Here is a 14,558-nt window from a genome sequence, read left to right as displayed (position 1 = left end):
ATACACCGAGTCTCATTCCCTTTTTTCCCCGTCAACGCCATAAAAACAATTCCTCATACCAACAACAACAAGCTTAAGCCCGAATTACGAACAATCAGTTTAATGTTGTTCTTGTTGCTGCTGCTGTTGCTGCTCCGACTCTGTCGTCGCCACGGGATATACTTCCAGTCCGGAATTATCCTCCTTGATACGAACAGCCGCCTTATCACCCCTCTTCAACTCGCCGCGAATAATCTTATCCGCAAGCCCGTTGCTGATCTCGGTCGTGATAAGGCGGTTCAGCGGCCTAGCACCGAACTTGGGGTCGTAGCCCCGCTCCGCTAACCATACGCGTACCGTATCATCGACTTCAAGCGTGATGCGGCGGTCATCCAGCCGCGCCTGTAACTCGCGCAGCCGGATGTCGACGATGTCCCGTAGGGCGTCGATTGTGAGGCGCTTGAATACGATGAACGAGTCGATACGGTTGAGGAACTCAGGCGGGTAACTGCTCGCTACGACGTCGAGGACGGCCTTGCGCACGTCGGGGCTGATCTCGCCGTCGGGGGTCTCCGAGTACGGGTGGTGGGCATCGGCGCCAACTAGAATCTCCGCGCCGAGGTTCGATGTCAGCACGATGATGGTGTTGCGGAAGTCCACCTTGTGGCCCTGAGCGTCTGTGAGGTAGCCCTCGTCAAGAACCTGAAGGAGCAATGCCGAGATATCGCGGTGCGCCTTCTCGAATTCGTCGAAGAGGAGGACTGCGTAAGGCTTCCGACGCACGGCTTCCGTTAGCTGACCTGCGTCGTCGTACCCGACGTAGCCAGAGGGTGCGCCGATGAGTCGCGATATAGTGTGCTTTTCCTGGAACTCGCTCATATCGAAGCGGACTACGGCGGACTCGGTCGAGAATAGGAAGTTGGCGAGTTTCTTGCACAGCTCAGTTTTACCGACACCGGTAGGACCGAGGAAGAAGAATGATGCTAGAGGACGGTTATCGCCGCTTAGGCCAGCGCGCTGCATGCGCACAGCGTCCGCGACAGCTTTAAGGGCTTCGTCTTGGCCGCGGACGGATTCACGCAACGTGTCTTCCATGTGTATCAACTTCTCGATGTGTCCCGAAGTCAACTTAGACACGGGGATTCCAGTAATTCTCGAGACGACGTTCGCGATGTCGTCTGCCGTAACTGAATCATGGATTAAGGTATCGGGGCCTTGCGCGTCCGGCGCTATCTCACCGTCCTTAGGAAGTTTCTGCTCTAGGTTCGGGATGATGCCGAAGCGCAGTTCAGATGCCCTGCCAAAGTTACCAGATCTCTGCGCTTGGTCGAGCTCGATGCGGGCCTTGTCTAGTTCCTCCTGAACTTTCTTTAGAGCATCAATCTCTCCTCTTTCCTTTTCCCACCTTTCAGTTAAAGCCTTCTCCTCCTCTTGTAATTTCTTGAGGTCCTCCTCGAGCTTTTCGCGCCGTTCGCGACTGGCTACATCCTTCTCCTTTCTCAGACTTTCCAACTCGATTTGGATTGTCATTATTTTCTGGTCAAGTCGCATGATGTCTTCGGGTTTACTCTCCTGCTGCAAACGTAACGAACTTGCGGCCTCGTCCATCAGATCGATAGCCTTATCAGGGAGGAAACGATCTGTGATGTAGCGGTTCGAGTACGTTGCAGCCGCCACGAGAGCTCCGTCCGTGATTCTCACACCATGATGGACTTCATACTTGTCTTTGATACCTCGTAATATACTGATTGTATCCTCCACGGAAGGTTCATTTACCAAGATAGGCTGGAACCGTCTGGCTAGAGCAACATCTTTTTCGATCAGCCGATACTCAGCTAGAGTGGTAGCACCGCAGCATTGCAGTTCTCCTCTAGATAGAGCAGGTTTGAGTAGATTAGAGGCATCGATAGAACCCTCTGCTTTTCCAAGGCCAAGGAGAGTGTGCAATTCATCGATAAACAAGATGACTTCACCATGCGCTTCTTGGACTTCGGTTAGGATCTTCTTCAAACGCTCTTCGAAGTCGCCCCGAAATTTGGCACCGGCGATGAGCGATCCTAAGTCTAGCGATATAACTCTCTTATTCTTTATACTCTCTGGAACATCACCCCGTACTATCCGCAGCGCTAGACCCTCTAGGATTGCTGTCTTTCCTGTTCCCGCATTTCCAATCAGGACTGGGTTATTCTTGGTTCTTCGTGACAGGACCTGAATGGTTCGTTGAATTTCGGCGTCCCTTCCAATGACGGGGTCTAACTTTCCATCTCTCGCCTTCGCAGTAAGATCAATTCCATATTGCTCCAAAGCTGGCTTCTCGGGCTCTCCGCTCATATCCATTCGATGCGTACCACCCGGCGGATGAGGTCGGCCATTTGCGTATGTTCGATATATAGGAGCAGGTAGAGTAACATTGGATATTGTCTTTGCTGTGGTTATAAGCGCAGCTCTTGACAGTTGTGAAGGGGTTACATTAAGTCGGGCTAGTCCTCTCGACGATGCATCTGCAACTCGTCGTGAAGATTTAAGTAATTGAGTTCTCGCTAACATGATGGGAAGATTAAGGTGGTAATATTGTATAATTAGTAGAAGAAATTAAGAAAGAAAGAAAAAAAAGAAACAAAGAAACCATCGAACCCCGGACGGTTATGAAATATCATGAGAGCTTCAAGCTAATGCGGTTGTCGCCGCCTCTGGACCTTTCTCGAACCACCGTCGAAGCTCCAGTTATTACTTTTATCGATAAGTTATAGTTCACGATAAGATAGTGGGCCATTATGTCAATTCCTTCCAGTCAATTGTCAATTCTGGTGGCAAGCTGTGGCTCTTCAGATGACTCAATTTTGGGGGGGTAAAGTGTGGCTGGTAAAAGTACCTAGTTACCTAAGTAATATTTCCGGGTGATTTGACCAACCCTCGCTCAAAAAATTTCAAAAATACATCCCACCATACTTCAACCCCACCTTGCGTCTTCTTATTTCTTCACATCTTCACAGGCTTTTCGTTTTATTCTCTTCCCAAGATACCCCCGAGTTTTATTATACAGATTCTCTATTATCGTTCCTTCAAGTCGTAAAAATGGGCTTTACTGATCTTTTGAGCGACGCCGGTTTGGCTGGTATGTTCTTTTTTCGTCTGATTCGTAGTTTTACGGCGGGGTTCCTTGATACTTGGTTCTATCAGCATCTCTAGGCATCCCTCATTATTTTGACAATGGCTAACGACGATACGATACAGTCCTTAACAGCTGGTTGACCACCCGTTCATACGTCACTGGGTAAGTCATCTACAATTATTTCCTTAAAAATATACGCCATCGTCGAATGCGACACCTCGATAATGTGCCCCTCTTTATCAAAATGCCTTACGAACCCAATTACCTATTATGATGAGAAACATTGGTCCGTGTTTCTGAGCAGACTCAAGACCTGTCAAGGAGGACAAATACAATAGCACTCTTGTGCATCTCTGATTTTACAATATACTATCCATATCCTCGTTGCTCGCGCTTGATTCTCCCATATACGCGAAGAACTCGTAGCTGACTCACAAAAGTTACGCTCCCTCCCAGGCCGATGTTGCCGTCTTCAAGGCCATTACCTCTGCCCCCGAAGCCGCCAAGTACCCCAACGCCGCACGATGGTACAAGCACATCGCCTCTTTCGAGGATGAGTTCCCCACCCTACCCGGTGACGCTTCTAAGCCCTACACCGTCTACGGCCCTGAGGAGGTTGCTGCTACCCTAAACCCCGCTAAGGCACCCGCTGCTGAGGAGGATGATGATGTCGACCTATTCGGCAGTGATGATGAGGAGGAAGATGCCGAGGCCGTTCGTGTCCGTGAGGAGCGTCTAGCTGCTTACCGAGAGAAGAAGGCGGCCAAGCCCAAGACCATCGCTAAGTCTGTCGTCACTCTGGATGTTAAGCCTTGGGGTATGATTACACAATTCCCGCTAGATATAACATTCAAGCTAACGCATTATATAGATGACGAGACCGACATGGTTGCTCTTGAGGCCGCTGTCCGTGGAATTGAGAAGGATGGTCTAGTCTGGGGTGCCTCCCAGCTGGTGCCCGTTGGTTTCGGTATCAAGAAGCTACAGATCAACCTCGTCATTGAAGACGAGAAGATCTCCCTCAGTGATCTCGAGGAGGAGATCCAAGGATTCGAGGACTATGTCCAGTCTACCGATGTTGTAAGTTTCCAAAGTGCCATCAAAATACCTTTTTCGTATACTAATCGAATTTATAGGCCGCCATGCAGAAGCTGTAAACAATATTCTTCGCTGGGAGACGACATTCTTGCGCCAACACTCAATGCATGATACACGACTTGAGAGCCACAAAGGATGGCCGATGATTGTGATGAGGTTGGATGGATGATATGACATCGGGCTAATATCTCTATCGAGACAAAGTTCCGTAGAGGACATATGCTTAGAGTAGATGCATTGAAATGCTAATAGGAGACTTACCCTGATGAACTATTTGGACTTGAAGACTTAAAGTGTGCGCTTCCTTGTCAAGGGGGAAATATATCCCATGATAGCTACTCTCCAAAAAGAAAATTTAGAGTCAAATTCATAACATTCACCCGGTCTCGTGTCTTAGATTGTTTGAATATTCTTGTTAAAAGATAATTCTGCTACTTAGGAACCTTTTTAGGAGCCTTGTACAGGGACGTTTAATATTCTCAGACCAGTACCTACTCCATCCATCCTACCCATATTCCCCTTATCACATTGGGTATCTATCTTCGTATGTTTCATAATATTTGATTTTCTTATTTCCCTCTTGTTCTCCTTAAAATTTTTTTTATCTATCCCAACCATAGACCACACATACCGTTTGATGCCACTCTCTAGTGATGGAAGAGTCGAATGTTCTGCTCCACGAAGACGATGCCGAGCTTCTCAGCCGTCTCGTAGACGGCGGAGTCGTTCTGACTACCACCGGGCGCTGCGATATACTTTGCGCCGGAGCGGTGAGCGCGATAGATGTTGTCGACGAACGGGAACTGTAGAATCAATGTTAATAAAATTACTTGTTACAACTTCAAGGAAGAGATTAACAAATGAAGGTGTACTTACGAAAGCATCGCTAGAAACGGCGACATCACCTAGCTTGCTAAGCCAGTCGTTGCGCTCGTCTTCGGTGAAGGCGGCGGGAATCTCTTCGAAGACGGACTCGAACGCTTCACGCTCGGGACCGTCCTTGGGAAGCTCACCGCTCACTAGAAGGTCGATAGCGTTGCTCTTGTCGGGGCGCTTGGTTCCCTTCTTCCACTTAATGCCGAGGACGCGGGGGTGGAAGCGCAGCCACCAGTTATCGGCCTTATCGCCGGCCAACCGAGTGCAGTGAATACGGGACTGCTGACCAGCACCGAGACCGACGACCTGTCCATTCTTGGCGTAGCACACGGAGTTGCTCTGTGTGTACTTGAGTGCGATTGTGGCAACTGTCAAGTCTCTAGCAGCGGCCTCAGGGAGGGCAAAATCCTTCGGCGTGATAGTTCGAGTAAAAGAAGACGGGGAAAGTTCAATATCGTTACGATGCTGGGTGAGGTTTACTCCATAGACAGTTCGGACCTCAGTAGGGTCTGGTTGGTACTCGGGATCTATCTGTAGAACAAGGTACTTGCCACCCTTCTTTTTCTTAAGGATTGCCAACGCGGCATCTTCATATCCGGGGGCAATTACACCGTCAGAGACCTCTTTGGAAATGATGCTAGCGGTAGGAACATCAACCACGTCACTCAGGGCAATGATATCGCCAAAGCTGCTCATCCGGTCAGCTCCCCGGGCTCGAGCGTAAGCTTGGGCAAGGCCTGAAGTCTCAATGCCTTGGATATCATCGACGAAGTAAACCTTGCGCTCCTCGGCGCTTAGAGGAACGCCAATGGCAGCGCCAGCTGGGGACACATGCTTGAAACTAGCGGCTGCGGGTTTTCCAAGTGACTTCTTCAGCTCCTTAACTAGCGGCCAGCTGTTCAAGGCATCAAGTAGGTTAATATATCCAGGGGAGCCGCCAAGAACCTTGAACGGTAACTTGTTGGATGTCGTGTATGCAGCAGCAGGCTTTTGGTGAGGGTTGGCGCCGTATCGGAGAGGCAAGTATTGTTGATACTCTTGGCCTTCACCAGCATATCGTGCACGGAAGAAACCAGAGATGTGAGCATCATAATCGGCTGTGTGCTCAAAAGCCTTAAGGGCATATCTCTTACGGCTATCCTCCTTGATCTCACCATTCTCGAGCTCCTTTAGGAATTCAGGATAGTCATTGGGGTCGCTAAGGATGGTGACGCGGGAGTGGTTCTTGGCAGCTGCTCGGATAAGTGTAACACCTCCTATATCGATCTCCTCTACGGCTTCGGGGACAGTGACATTAGGCTTAGAGACAGTGTCCTTGAACGGGTATAAGTTGCAAATGACATAGTCGACCTTTTCGATGCTCTGCTCAGCAAGGTCTTTCTCGTCGGTGGCCAGGTTACGCGCAAGTATACCGGCGTGGACAGCTGGGTGCAAAGTCTTTACTCGACCGGAAAGCATCTCCGGGGCTTTCGTGATGGCAGAGATGTCCCTTCTTAGAGTTAGTCTCAAAATATCTAGGTATATAAACAAATATAAAATTGAGTTGCTAGTTATCTTACTCGACCGGGAATCCAGATTCACGAATCATCTTAGCCGTGCCTCCAGATGCTAGAATTCGCACATTCTGTTGCACGAGGCCCTTAGCTAGGTCCAACAGACCAGTCTTATCGAAGACGGAAAGTATGGCGATTCTCTGAGTTGCCGACATTGCGACGGATTTATGTAGGATCTAATTATAATTGATTCGATCTGAGAAAGAGAGAGAGATTTATGGTGAATGAGGTAGGTTAGATGAATTCACAAATCGACAAGCGCACACGACAGGTTGACGACGATATGACTTAAGATTAACTTGCTGGGATGATAAGACTACGGAGAATGACCGAGCTTAAACAGACTCGTCTAATCCGTTTATATCACTTGTAACGAGTAACGATTATAATGACGCCGTTACGGCCGTGATAATAAGAGAGAGAGAAAAAATAAAATTTCAAGCTCATGGCGGGGTCGGAGGTGTCAGCCCCACTAACCCCTCGGTGTTGAAGGTCAAGTACCTAATATTGCGCCATACTAAAAGCATACTATATTGTACTATATTGTAGAACCCCCCACCATAGTCCCTTCAATGTTCCTTACTGACTTGACCCCGCCCCCCTAGTGTAGAAATTACCTAAGAAGTGAAACGCGTTTTCGAATTTCATACGCGCCTTTCAACCTTTTAGTACCTCGGTCTTATCTTACTGCACTTACTTCACTTATACGACTATTCATCTCATTTAGGCCGTTATCTCGGTATACGAAATTGTCAAAAATGTACGGCGATCTAGGAAACAAACTTGTAAGTAGCTTATGCTTTGCTTATATTAGGCACTCGTTGAAATAAGAAGTTATCACTAAGTAATATCAGGTTCAACATGCAAAAAGAACTCAGAATTTGTCACACTTACCACCATATCAGACTGAATTAGTTCGTGCGGCCACACGAGAAGTTCGTGACTTGGACAAAGATGTGGCAGATATGCTAGAACCATTCCAGGGGTCCTTCAACCCAGCTGCTGACCAGGCAACGGCTTGTACTCTACTTATAAACCATTTATCCATGCGACGGAACAAGCGTTGTCTGCTAGCTTATCACCGAACGCGAGCAGACAGGCTCGAAGAACTTGTCTGGAAAGGCTACGACGTAGTTGATCTTGCCGGACAGCAAGTTAGGGACGGCCAAGGCGGACTCAACGGCCCACCGAGTATGTCAACTAGCAATAGCGGTACGAGTAGCTTAAGTCCGCAGGAGGAAGATTATGTGCGACAGTACAGCGATCTGCTAGCTGCTTATAAAGGTCAATGGACAGATATCGATCTCACAGGAAGTCTCGAACCTCCTCGCGACCTTTTCATTGACGTACGGGTGCTAAAAGATGCGGGCGAGATCCAAACTGAATACGGGTAAGAGAGCAGGCGTCTAAATAAAGTGAGAAGGACGCATACTAATATACCATTGTAGCGCGATCACACTTACTAAAAATAGTCAATTTTACGTTAGGCAGGGTGATGTAGAACGTCTGATCGCCCAAGGCTATCTCCAAAAGCTCAGTTGAACGGACCTGGAGCGCAGTCCGTCCTATTTAATGTATTCCGGGGAACAGTCGCGCCTTGTCTAGCTATCAGACGAACTAGAGCAGAACAAATTACGCGTTGCCTATAGTTCCGTCTAAGCCACTCCCGCATGCAGTTAGGCCAAGAAAAAAAAAGCAAAGAACTTCCATCGCGGCGGCATAAGGTTGATTCCCCGGAAGCTTGTTTGACTGTTGGAAGGGCTGGCAACATATATGCACAGATGGTCTCTTCCCAGTTAAGTCGTGGCAAACCAGATTTGCAATTCTGACGGAATAAATCGCAAAAAGAGGCGCACATGACGACCGAATGCAAGTGCCACAACCGGGCGCTTGGCCTACAGTTAAAGACCAATCATCGATCGTGACCGAGAACCGTTGTGCCGAACTCAACTTTCAGTGGAACGTGTTTACCTCGAAAAGCAAATGATATGCCCGGTGAAACTTAGTGCGTATATATAGATGGTAACGGGAGCTTCGTAACGGAGTGGAATGATTCTTGCTTGGTGTCCTCTATCCGACGCGAATGCGTGCCAAATTACCCGATACAGACTATTATTCATAATAGCACAACGATGAGCACAGTACCTAAGTGATAGGTCACATATGCAAATGCAGCCCCTCAATTGGCGCGTTCCAGCTCACGGCGCAGGGCGTAAGGGCTACTGAACCATACGGAATACAACGTTGGCCATGCTGGCCATTTAGTTGGAGGATTGGTACTTGCGGGGAGCAAATAGGAGGATTGAATGTGGAGAAGAATTGGAGGCTCCTGGAAATACTCAACTTCACACCTGACAACCAAACTTTTTCAGCGGGCTTCTCAAGGGTAGGATGTATGTTATTGACCGTGTCGCATTGACGAGGACCGTTCCGTCCAAAAGGTACCACAAAGCAACTTGACGAATACTATAGCTTTAAAATACGTAATAGACATCACGATGAGGGATCGACGTCCGACTTGTCCTGCTGTGATCGTAGAAGGGCCGGAAGTGTTGATGGTGAGGAGAAACGTAAATGCATCGTGAATCACAAAGCCAAGTCTCGTTCCAAATATAGGTAACTGAGGGATATTTGGCGTATTATACTTTTGAAGCTAGGATTAGACTAGCCGACTCCATGTTTGCGGTAAGTAGTGTTAATGGTAGGATATTAAGGGGCTATAAAATACTCAAACGACTAAAGAAACATTTAAACCATTGAAAACCTCGTAGAATTCAAAGCTGAAAATAGAGACGACAGGCTGAATTACCTAATTCACACGGTCTAACAGCTCAATGCCATCCAGGTGCCTGTCAGCTATTAAAACATACATGATATGAACCACATCCGCTCTCGGGATGTATGAGCTAGGACTGTTTGCATTATGCGGCCCAAGTATTATAGGATCCAGAGGTAATTTATGTAGAATATTAGAGCTTCAATAACGGGTGAGGGGGCTACATGATCATCTACTTGGCCAAGGTTCGATGTCATTAGCCGCACGGTAGATGATGACAAGATATTTGATGTCGTCCAAGTAGACGAGTATATATGGCGAGTTTGTGACACGAAGATATTATAAAAAAGATTCGTCTTACCCAATGACATTAAATAATTTTTTTTAAAAATCGTAGATTTACTAGTTAATGTAGTATTAGATTATAGTGTTAGGTCAAGACCCACCACCCAATAATCTTTAAGCGTCTGTCTAGAATCGGTGATGCCCCTCCATATCCCTGTCAATTGAGTTAAGGCCATACGCCAGAGTTTTCCGTGTCCTACGTAAGTACTCCTTGATAAATACTTTTTATAGTTAGCGCATTTAGTGGATACATCAAAATTCCTTGATAGCTACCTCCTACGCTACTTCTATCTATCTCGTGAGGTCTAGATCTACTAGATCCTCTCGTTATCATCGAACAACCTTTGCGGCTTTGAACATCCTTTTTTTGATTTTTTTTAATCCCTTCGCTCCATGTTTACCGTACTACTAAATCTACTGGTCAATTCATAAATTTATATTTCTTACGTCTATACAAGCCCTATAACACCATCCCCAACTTCTTTTAACGTACCTATAATTTGAATTCGCTATTGTATTATCATGGTTGCGCCTCGAGGACTAATACCTTGGTAGTCCACCAACGTTCCTCGCACACGCGCACTGTAGGCCGGCAACTAATGTATATATTCAACATAGAGATCTTGTAAACGCTCTACCGTAGAATATGGCGGCACCATCGTTCGGTTTCTCTTCTTGGAGAAGAAGATCCTCATCCGTTACCTCTCAGCCAGATCCGGTAGATGTTCCTGGGCAGATGCCCACTCCAAATGAAGGCTCGCGATTAGGTCCAGGAGATTTACGGCAACTCTCGTCTTCTCTTAACTCCCATAGCTATAGAGAACCCACTAGGTCTTTCGTGCCTGGCTCTCTTAGGGATCATTTGTGTAAGTCTATATACATAAATCACTGTGCTTTTTATTAACATCCTTCCAAGCTCCCGTGGACAGTGCTAGCTTTGCACGCAGTGTTCGTGAAGACACCGCCGAACTCGCTTCATACGTGCTTTCAGACAAGAAGGATAGGCGCAGCACGTCATTTCTCAATCGAATATCGTCTACCTCGTCCCACCCTAGCCGCGACCAGCCAGTCTTTCAGAATGAGTCGCCGTCCACAGGGGACTTGCAAGCATCAAGTACCGACACTATAGACGAAGTTTCCGAGCCCTCCTCGCTGGCATCTGAAGCGGACGGATTACCCAACTCTGGGCCCTCGGCACTCACAACTATGTTCAAACGTTCTCCACCTGAGTCTCTACACGGTCTGGACGCTGGTAGTAATTCAATGTCACAAAATGGCCAGCAATTACCATCAATTGGCGTATCCCAATCAGAACCCGATAATGAGTTATCAGAGACCACCCCCCTCCTCAGGAGGGTATCTCACAGACCAGAGTCTCCGGATAGTATTGCAGATATTGATATCGAGATTCAAAAACCGATGACACCGCCTTGGGGACCGTCGTCGACCGGTCGCGGTATTCGAGATAGAGTTCGTACTGTTAAGGGCATAATGAACCCAAAGACTTGGGATAAGAAAGTTATTTGGCAGAAGGCTGTAATAGACCCGATACATTGTTTACCAGCTGTGGTCGTCGGTCTTCTACTTAACATCCTTGATGCATTATCTTACGGTAAGTTACAATCCAGAACATGTTATATTCCAAGAGCCTAATAATATATATAGGAATGATCTTGTTCCCCTTGGGCAATCCGATATTCTCGAACCTCGGGCCGGCTGGAATATCAATATTCTATGTTAGCACGATTATCTCACAACTGACTTTCTCGGCCGGTAGTCTGTTCCGGGGTGGCGTTGGATCGGAGTTGGTAAGTGCTCTTGAGCTCTATGATTTATGAATATGTACTCACGTATATAGATCGAGGTTGTTCCCTTCTTTCATAACATGGCGACTACTATTACGGCGATAGTAGGAGAGGACCAACCAGACGCGGTTATCGCTACAACGATAACCTCTTTTGCTATTAGCTCTATGCTGACTGGTCTCGTTTTCTACTTAATGGGAAGATTTAAACTGGGCTATATCGTCGGCTTCATCCCTCGCCATATTTTAATCGGATGCATCGGTGGTGTGGGCTGGTTCCTCATCGCGACGGGCTTTGAAGTTTCAGCGCGACTAGAGGAATTCCGCTATGATCTCGATACCGGTCGAAAACTAATTCAGCTAGACACCTTACCTCTCTGGCTTATCCCTCTTGCTCTAGCTATCCTTCTCTTCGGCCTCCAGAGGAAAATCACTTCCAAATATTTCTTGCCAATCTATATTCTATCCGTACCGGTCTTCTTTTACTTCTTCGTATTTACGATAGACAGTATAAATCCCGAGAGCCTCAGGCAAGCCGGGTGGATCTTTGAGGCCCCTGAGGCCGGGCAGCCTTGGTGGTACTTTTGGACTCTTTATAGTGAGCACTTCAACCATTTCTAGGGATGAACTTGTTACTAACTAGCAACTATAGAATTTCACCTTGTCCATTGGGGAGCGATCTTGGAAACTGTCGGCGCTATGTTCGCATTGACCTTCTTCAGCGTACTTCATGTTCCCATTAATGTCCCTGCTTTAGCGCAAATTTCTGGGGAAGATCACCTCGATTTAGATCACGAACTCAAACTACATGGCTACTCAAACTTCCTGTCTGGGCTCGCAGGAAGTATCCAGAACTACCTAGTCTTTGCTAATACGCTATTCTTCATGAGATCAGGTGGTGATAGTCGTCTAGCGGGTATCATGTTAGCAGGCCTTACATTTGGTGTCATGACGATCGGACCAGTGATCATAGGCTACATTCCTGTCATGGTTGTCGGCACCTTGATCTTCGTTCTCGGGTTTGAGTTATTGGTAGACGCTTTAATATCTCCAAGGCGTAAACTCAAGCTGTTAGAATACTTGACGGTAAGTTTTGCTTTATTGTCTTACACCTACCTACCTGAGACTAACTCAAAATCGCCTTAGATCGTAGTAATAGTTCTCACCATGGGAATCTACGATTTTGTCGTGGGTATTTTCGTTGGCATTATACTCGCCTTTGTTTCTGCTATTTTCCACGCATCTCAAGTTTCAGCCATACGAGCGACTTATACCGGAGACCAAATTGGGTCCATGGTCAGACGGAACCCATCACAACATCGCTACCTCCGAGAAGTTGGTAGCCAGACATACGTAATCAAACTATCCGGTTTTCTCTTCTTTGGTACCATCGTCGGTGTCGAGGCGAAAATCCGAAATCTAATATCCGAGGACTCTTTCAGGGAGCATCCTATTAAATATATAATCGTCGACCTATGGCATGTTACAGGTATCGATTATTCGGCAGCCGAAGGATTCAAAACTATCAATCGGCTCCTAGCTGGGAGAGGAGTGCACCTTCTCGTAAGTGGGAAAGACGCAGATAGCAGAATTGGTCGAGATCTCAGAGCCGTCGGACTCGGGGCCGATGGACCTAGCGTTATGTTTATGCCAGATTTAAATTCCGCGCTGGAAAGCTGCGAGAACGAACAGCTGAAAACCTTCTACGCTCGCCAAGAAGCTCTAAGAATCTCCCGACCGGCACCGTCAAGCAACCTTGATGTGCCTAATAAGGGCCAACTTGGCCAATCATTAGAGATTCTATCTCAGTCGCCGAGGAGAAGCCATCTCGACCAAGCGGCTAAGAATGTGTTGAACCAACAAGAGATGAGGCGGTCAACGAGATGGCAAAACATCAGCGAACCTCTCCGGCTTATGCTCCAAGTCTTTTACGACGTAAGTGATAAGAATGAGGATTTCTGGTTCCGAGCAAGGCCGTTTTTCGTCCGTAAAGAATTCGCCGCCGGTTCCGTGTTATACCAGTGCGGCGAGTCAGCCAATGGCTTTTACCTCTTGGAGAGGGGCGAGTTGCGGGCGGATTATGACACGCCGCAAGGCCGTCTATACGAGCCTATAGTCCAAGGCACTACTTGCGGCGAGCTGCCCTTCTTCTCCGAGACGAACAGGACGGCGACGGTGGTTGCTGTTAAAGACTGCGTCGTCTGGGTTATGGATACGGAAAATTGGGAGAAACTGCAAAATGATGAGAAGGACGTGGCACAGGAATTACTACGGGTTTCGTTGAAGCTTACGAGCGAGCGGATGGAGGCTATGACGAAGTATATCTCGGCGGTTGGGAACTGATTGCTTGGACTGATGGGATGGGGATGGATAGATAAAATAGCGGTTATTTTTGGAAATACAATCAAATTTGCTCGGTGAAGGACTATTGTGCTGTTAGGTGACCATTTGTAAGAATCTGTGTTAGGGCGTAACTCATTAATTCCCTGTATCTCTCGTGAGTTTGAGCTTTGGTATAGTTATCTTGGGCTATGTGAGCCGTTCATGATGTCTCCTTTACTAAGACTCAAACTACAAGCTTAGATGCTTTGAGCTGCTACAACGGTATTTCTTCTGATAATTACCTACTAGGGGCATCGTCCATCTACCTTCGTACCTGAACAAATCTGACAAAAATAATTTATTATACAATGCTATTATAATCAACAAACGTAATCTGTTATTCGTAGTCCTAAGTGTTGTCTTAGCATACCCTGCCGTTGTGTAATCAGGGGCTAGTTGCTATTTCATAAGCAGCGGAACCGTTCCGCACCCAACATCACATATGACAAACAAGTGTATTGGTTTCGTAGCAAATCGACTACCACAACGCTCTATACTACGCAAATCGGCCAATATTTCTAATCATTCTAGTTGAAGAAGCTGATTAATTAGGTTGTTATTAGATATTACCAACATGGCGCAATCCGGCGAGCATGATCCTCCTAACACATAGTCTTAATAATGGCTGGAGAG

General features: G+C 47.1%; 5 protein-coding genes across 5 annotated transcripts; 3 read left to right on the top strand and 2 right to left on the bottom strand.

The window, feature by feature from the left end:
- Positions 1-99: 99 nt before the first annotated feature.
- On the bottom strand, positions 100-2,526 carry GL218_06706 (Heat shock protein 78, mitochondrial; the record flags this gene model as incomplete). Its single annotated transcript, XM_033583432.1, has 1 exon — positions 100-2,526. The coding sequence occupies one exon, from the start codon at positions 2,524-2,526 to the stop codon at positions 100-102; it is 2,427 nt and encodes an 808-aa protein (XP_033433700.1).
- A 528-nt stretch (positions 2,527-3,054) lies between these two features.
- GL218_06705 (Elongation factor 1-beta) lies at positions 3,055-4,248 on the top strand (the record flags this gene model as incomplete). The annotated part of the gene is made up of 5 exons (XM_033583431.1): positions 3,055-3,094; positions 3,214-3,253; positions 3,532-3,908; positions 3,963-4,171; positions 4,228-4,248. 5 exons carry the CDS (start codon positions 3,055-3,057, stop codon positions 4,246-4,248), a joined length of 687 nt encoding a protein of 228 aa, XP_033433697.1.
- A 588-nt stretch (positions 4,249-4,836) lies between these two features.
- GL218_06704 (Bifunctional purine biosynthesis protein ADE17) lies at positions 4,837-6,773 on the bottom strand (the record flags this gene model as incomplete). The annotated part of the gene is made up of 3 exons (XM_033583430.1): positions 4,837-4,992; positions 5,066-6,554; positions 6,625-6,773. The coding sequence occupies 3 exons, from the start codon at positions 6,771-6,773 to the stop codon at positions 4,837-4,839; spliced, it is 1,794 nt and encodes a 597-aa protein (XP_033433698.1).
- Positions 6,774-7,376: 603 nt separating this feature from the next.
- Positions 7,377-8,160, top strand: GL218_06703 (DNA replication complex GINS protein PSF1; the record flags this gene model as incomplete). The annotated part of the gene is made up of 3 exons (XM_033583429.1): positions 7,377-7,403; positions 7,473-8,008; positions 8,067-8,160. 3 exons carry the CDS (start codon positions 7,377-7,379, stop codon positions 8,158-8,160), a joined length of 657 nt encoding a protein of 218 aa, XP_033433703.1.
- Positions 8,161-10,475: 2,315 nt separating this feature from the next.
- Positions 10,476-13,886, top strand: GL218_06702 (uncharacterized protein; the record flags this gene model as incomplete). The annotated part of the gene is made up of 6 exons (XM_033583428.1): positions 10,476-10,605; positions 10,656-11,351; positions 11,405-11,547; positions 11,598-12,141; positions 12,196-12,629; positions 12,690-13,886. The coding sequence occupies 6 exons, from the start codon at positions 10,476-10,478 to the stop codon at positions 13,884-13,886; spliced, it is 3,144 nt and encodes a 1,047-aa protein (XP_033433704.1).
- Between the last annotated feature and the right edge of the window lie 672 nt (positions 13,887-14,558).

This window comes from Daldinia childiae (genome assembly GCF_008694065.1).
Source record: "Daldinia childiae strain JS-1345 chromosome Unknown Scaffold7, whole genome shotgun sequence".
NCBI lineage: Eukaryota > Fungi > Ascomycota > Sordariomycetes > Xylariales > Hypoxylaceae > Daldinia > Daldinia childiae.
This window is presented reverse-complemented; position numbering and strand designations above follow the sequence as displayed.